The sequence below is a fragment of the Hibiscus syriacus genome, unplaced genomic scaffold (assembly GCF_006381635.1).
Source record: "Hibiscus syriacus cultivar Baekdansim isolate YM2019G1 unplaced genomic scaffold, ASM638163v2 tig00003041_pilon, whole genome shotgun sequence".
In the NCBI taxonomy this organism is placed as follows: Eukaryota; Viridiplantae; Streptophyta; class Magnoliopsida; order Malvales; family Malvaceae; genus Hibiscus; species Hibiscus syriacus.
In genome coordinates this window covers 7,424,258-7,430,923 of record NW_024061960.1, presented here as the reverse complement: position 1 = coordinate 7,430,923, position 6,666 = coordinate 7,424,258, and the positions used below count along the sequence as shown (strand labels likewise).

General features: G+C 37.2%; 1 protein-coding gene across 1 annotated transcript; it reads right to left on the bottom strand.

Annotated features, from left to right (window-relative positions):
• Positions 1–1,899: 1,899 nt before the first annotated feature.
• LOC120167051 (protein terminal ear1 homolog) lies at positions 1,900–4,226 on the bottom strand. The gene is made up of 5 exons (XM_039176185.1): positions 3,503–4,226; positions 2,721–3,357; positions 2,511–2,633; positions 2,254–2,395; positions 1,900–2,180 (listed from the first exon to the last, which is right to left on the bottom strand). Exons 1-5 carry the CDS (start codon positions 4,194–4,196, stop codon positions 1,947–1,949), a joined length of 1,830 nt encoding a protein of 609 aa, XP_039032116.1. The 5' UTR covers positions 4,197–4,226; the 3' UTR covers positions 1,900–1,946.
• Positions 4,227–6,666: the final 2,440 nt, after the last annotated feature.

Here is a 6,666-nt window from a genome sequence, read left to right as displayed (position 1 = left end):
AAAATAATTAAATAAAAAAAAATTAAATAATACAATAATTAAATAATTAAATAAAATACTAACAAAATATGATTAATTTTATAGAAAATATTTAAAAATTTGCTTTATCTGTAAAATATTCATAAACAGTGCCTAACAAGTAATTAATTTATGTTAAGGTGATATTTGTGTAAAAAGGCTAAAATTTTTCATGGATTTCAACTAAAGATTACTAGAGATCCAAGTAAGAGTAAAAAAATTGATTCACCCTGAAGACGCAGAGAGATCCTAAATCTATCGTAGAAAACACAAACAATTCAACATCCTGAAAACGCCGGGAGAACACATCAAAAAATCTGATTAACTTTGAAAACATCAAAAGATCCCAAATTACTGTAAAAAAAACACCTCATTTAAAATATTAATCATATGATCACTTTAATTTGAGTGTAGCTTTATATGGGAACTTTTGCCGTCAGCAATCAGCATAGGAATGGGAGGGTCAAAGGCATAGCTTTGATGCACTGGCACCGACTTGATTTATTTATTTTAGGATAAATTACATTGGTAGGCGTTGAAATTTTAATATTCTTTCATTTCAATCATCAAACTTTTAAAAATTATTTACAGTCGTTAAACTTTTAATTTGCTTTCATTATGATCACTACCTTAAACAAATGTTACAAAATGTTGATGTGATACCCTAAAGTCTACTCCTAAAAAAATCTTAAGGTCCTAAATTTACAGTTATCATAAAAGATCAAATTTTTAATGAATTGAGTGGTCATCAGTCAATAACAATGGTCGAAAAGATTCGTTTGGCTAAAAAATTAATGTAGTTTTAATTGTAAGCTGATTTGATGATTGATAGCGACATTTCATAAAATTTAGCTTCTAAGTTTTGATTAGGATTTGAGAAGATTAAAAGATTATTTGATGAGTTTGATCCAAAAGAAAGAAAAAGAAAAAAAAATAGTGATCTTATCGAATGAAGAAATCATCAAATAGTTGTAGAAATTATGACAAAATGAGGTTACGATTTAATAAAACTTAAAAGTTGAAACTTTTTAATACTTCATCGTTAACTATAATATTGATTTGAAACTGAAATATGTTAACCTTTGACCAAATAAAGTGTCTCACTATCGAAATTATTCAATGCTCTGTTTATGCGATGTTTGAGCTTTTACAACGACTATTAATTTAAAAAGTTATTTTTTTTAGAAGACGAATTTATCATGTCATGTCGGCTAACAAAAATGATTGCAATTAAAGTAAACTAAAAGTTTGATGATTATAATCCTTTTAAAATTGAATGACCAAAGTGAAAATACCTAAAATGTATAGTGACTACCAGTGTAATTTACCCTTTGTTATATTTCCAAAATTGACGTGGAAAACCGAGCCAACCTCTATCTGTTAACCAGAAGGAAGAAGAACCCGTATCCTGAACCATATGGTACAATAATCATTATATCTTCTATCTGTGTACCATAAAAAGAGAGAGAAAAGCTTTACTTATGTTATTCGACAAAATCTTATATTAGAAAAACAAAATCTTAAAACTTTAATCAAAGCCGGATTTATAAAATTTTAAAAGAAAAATAAATTATTATTGAAAAATTAACATTGTTTATATGAGAGACCCAATATCACACTGTTTTTCTTGAAACGAGTACATAGCATTGGGGACATCGGTGGTGCAGCCAATTTTAACATCGGAAAAAAGCAGTGGATCCACACCGTCTTGGGTAACATAAACAAACATTATGTTCAATTCATTCGCTTCATCATCACGGTAGTAAAAATCACAAACAGATAACTTTGCAAAGTTCCACTTTTTACTCTTCAACCTCACACGTCACAATTACAATCCTCTCGTTTCTCTCTTCCCCCCCCCCCCCAAACCACTTTTAGCCTTCGGCCACTATGCAGACTTAGGGCTTTCGAACGGAATTTGCATTTCGTTAAACCTCATCGACACTATGGTTATTATTATCATCATCATCATCGCCTTCACCGTTGAATTGGGCGGACGAGGGACCACCGACGATGGATTGCTGCTGCTTTTGACCAACTATAGCAAGTGGCTCAGTCAGTTGTTTTCCGTCTCGAGGCGGCGAAAATACTACAGGAAGATAGTGATCCATTTCACATGGGAACTTAGAGTTTCTAAAATGTTCTTTCAACGCCTCTAATCCCTGTACCAATAACAACAATGAGTATTGTCCTTTTATCGAACAAGAGAGAAGTAATCGAGGGAAAAGAAAGAACCTGAACTCTGGCATAAGTAACTTCACAGATCTTTCTGGAGTTGAAAACTTCCCAATGTTGATGATGAAAAGCTTTGTAAAGCCTCCATGTTGCTTGTGGAGATGTCATGTTCACAAATCCATACCCTACATTACACTTGTTGCTGTTTTTTTTCCAATCAAAATATAAACAATTCAAAGCAAAAAGCAAAATATAAACGAATTATGCAAAATACAGAGAAGAAATTATATAAAGCACGGAAGTGAAAAGGAAGTTACTTGAAATCGACAGGGAGGTAGACAAAATCGTAGGAAGATAAGGGCTGATTTCCGCCGTCAGCGGCAATTTGCTCGTTGCAATGGATGCAGTGATTGTCCAACATGTTCAACAACAGTTTCTGACTGCAAGATGCATTATTCAAACACATTCATAATTAAAATAAGAAATAAGCTACTTTAGTATTATATAACTTGTGAAAAAAGACCAACCTATACTTGTTGGGTATGTTCTTGATCATGACAGTGGTCCTGGAATCTTTGCAATTAGATTCCACCATGGCATGTTCACTTATAAGGAATTGAGGATCGAACTTTTTCGCTTGTCTACCTTTCCATGGCCTGCCCCGACACTGCTGCTGCAGCTGTTGCTTACTTCCATCACTACTAGTCACTGTCAATGGGTTATTTTGGTTCTTTACCGTCTTCTTCGGACCTCCCCCACCGCTGCAAACCTTATCCTCAACCCCTGCCGCCATTTCAACAACAGAAAACTTAATGTTGCTATTCCCTGTAGGGTTTCCATTACTAGAATTCATCGCTTTCGTAGTAGGCATCGAGAAAAATCTGTGAGCCAAAAACGATGGCGGCGGCGGTGCGGCAGGAGGAGGAGATGGGTACTTGGGATTTCTTGTATGGTGATTATATTTATATGTGAAAGCGTTAATATCACCATTAAAGAACTTCCTACTATATCCACCAGGCCGACTGAATTGGAGTACAACTTGTTTACCATTAATTTCTTTTCCATTCATTTCTCTTAATGCCTGAGCCGCATCCCTTACATCATAAAACTCCACAAATTTTTGGCGTTTCTTCAATGGCGTTTCTCTTAGTTCCTTCACTGGACCTAAACAACAAAGTTCCAAATTTTAAACAACGCGAGATACCGCTAATTCCAACGTACCAAAAACCGAACTAAACAAGGGAACTTAATCAATAGAAGCCTTTTTTTCAGAAAAAGATTAAAAGTCGAGAAATGAACGGAAACATACCATAAGCTTGGAAAATATCTTTGAGTTTCGAAATTGAAACGGAAGGGTCCAAATTGAAAACCACGACAGTTCCTTGATTAATCCCGTCGGGAACAGCATTACTCGCCGGAATAACGAAGTGCGCCCAAACGGGTTTCCCTGCTATGAGTCCACGAGCGTTGGGGTCGAACGGCTCGAACCCGGCAGAAGCTTCAATATTCTGGTCCCCGACCCTGGTTTGCTGTTGCTTGTGCTGGTCCCGTATCTCCTTCAACGCTTTCTCAGCATGTCTCAGGTCGTAGAAATGTACGGTCACGGTTCCTTCTCGGACCCTTTCCATCTGGACCCCGCGTACTTCCCCGAACACTTCCAATTCTTTCCGCAACTCCGTCTCGCTCACATCGCATGGAACCAACGTCAGCACCAAAGCCCTCGTCGCCGCCGCCGTCGGAGGAGGAAGTGACTGCTGCGGTGCAACGTAAGACGCTGGTGCAGTTACAGGTGCAGGTGCATGTAGTGGAACTACAGCATGGAACGGCGGTACGCCGACGTCGCAAAACGGAACCGTCGGAGATGCAGCAGCGTACGGGTAGTAAAGTTGAGGAGGTGTACAGATAGGAAATTGGGGTTGGCAAACAACGTTGGTGGCCGGCCAAAACTCTTGTGCCGACGGGTCTAGGTTTCCAGGGAACCGGAGCTGACCGGTTTCAGCCATGACAGTTTCAAGGCCGAGAAAAAGATATATATTTTTTTGCCACTTGATAAAAGGAGCTGAGAAAATGTTTCTCTTTTACTAGTTCAACTTAGGAAACTAAAAGGCACGAGAAAACATTTTCTTCGTCTGCACTGCAACAGTGTCGTTTTCCATCTCCAAGAAGGCAATAAATTTCTCCAGGAATCCAAAAAAGGTTGCTAAAAATGTCGTGGTTTCTCAAAATGCCACCTCATGGGAAATATGTTTCTTTTACAGGGAAGCCCCTTATATTTCTGGTGTATTTGATAATAATCCTCCTTGTGATTTTGAGGTGATGAAGTATGTGAACCGTACACGTGGTGGTGCAGAGGAAATGAGTGGTGGGGGAGAGAGTAACAATAAAGCTGGCTCATTTTTGGTATTTTGACTACTCAGACAGTCAGAGTACTCCCTCCTCTCCTCCTCTGCTTTATTGTCAGCACTGTTCACCTTATTAATTCTTTCACATCCGTATATATATATAATATCCAACCTATATTAGGTATTTGCTTATTAAAATATTATCCAAACTATACTATCAAGGTGTTTTTCCTCGAAAAATCATCGGTAATCGTTATATTTATCGATCTAATATCGGTCAGATTATATTTTTTGATCTAACATCCGTAGCAGTAAAGTGCGGCCCCTGAATCGAGTTATATGTTAATTTAGCACCACGTGGAGTATAGCGTGGCCCCTGTACCGCGCTATACACTGACTGGGTTACACGATGGTATAGCGCTCTATACGCCACGTAGAGGTATAGTGCGAATCAGGAGTCGCGCTATACGCCGTACCAAAATTATATTTAACGCGGTCCTTGGTCTGCGCTATATAATAATTACGTATAACGCGGTACAGGTACCGCGCCTTATATGTTTATAAATACCCTTCTTCGGTTACGTTTCTTACATCTCCTCTCATCTCTCCTCTCAACTTATAAATTAATACAACAATTCTGTCAACAAGTAATAATTCTGGCAATCTTCTCATATTTGATTTAGAAGTTCGTGCGATTTTTCGTTATAAGGTAATTTTGTTATAATTTTTAATTATATTTATTATTTATTTATTATCATTATTTGAAAAATATTATACTAATTATTTTCAATTAATTTTTATGTTTGTAAAATTGAAAAGCGGGAGCATACGTCGATATAGTTTTGCAGTGCAGGTAATAGTATAAAATTATATTATTTAAATTATTTACGTTGATGTGTAAAAAAATTATTGTCTTATATTTTCGTTCATATATAATTTATTTAATCATATTTGTTTCAGTAATTTTTTTACAGATATAATATTGATGCACTTTTAAACTCAAAGAATGACGCGATTTTCAGCAATTGTTTATTATGATGGTGAAATTCAAGAAGATGAAACCGGCGTTTTTGTATCAAATGAGCGTGTTAAAATATCATTCAAGAGAAACATAACTCTTGAGAAACTGATAACGAAGATTTCGAGGAAGATTCATGTTGGAAGTAGTAGAAGAATGTCGTCGTTGCAATACAGATTTCCAACATCATTGTTGCCATTAACTTATACAGCGTTCGAACTTTCAAACAATGATGATGTTCAAATGATGGTTGAAGCTCAAAGTAATTATTCAGACGTCGCTATTGAGATGTATGCACATTTTGTTCAAGTGCGTGTTGTTCGGGGTCAATCATTAAGCTCCCACTATGGGCTGACTGAACAAGTTGACAGCCCGACTACAGTAATGTGTAATGATTTTAATGCCATAATGGGGAGATATTCATCCACAACTCCTTACGACATGTACCGAGGTGGGTCTACGAACAATCCGTATTGAAACACCGCGTTCAGTTCAAGGGGAAGACATTCATCTGCAAATTTCTTTGACCATATGGAGATGTCATCGACGTAACCATCTGTGCAGTTTTCATTTGACACGATGGCTTCAAGCTCCAGGGGGAGGCATTCGACTGCGAGTTTTTTCGATCTCAAAGTCGATATGCCTTCTAGTTCAAGGGGAAGAAATGCAAGTAGTAGGTTCTTCGACCTAAATGTGGAGCGTATAGAGGAACCATCATCTCCACCAGAAGAACCGCTTCGTGAGCCTGGTGCGGATGGTGCTGAGACTAGACTATTCATTAACCAGAATCACCGCAATTCAACTCCGATGATGATGATGTAGATGAAGTACCAGGAAATGTGACACAAACTGACCCTCCTGCACACATGTATGAAGTTGATTATGGTGCAATGTACGGGTCAGAATTTGCGGATATGCCTCATCTCGGTGACTATAGATATTACTCATCAATAGATAATGGTGAGTTATCTTTAGGCATGGAGTTTTCAAGCAAATAAGAAGCGATGATGGCTATCAAAAATTACAATATCAGTAATTATGTTCAGTCCAGAGTCAACCGATCGACGACCGAAAAATATGTATGCTACTGTGCCCGACGCAAAAACGGATGCA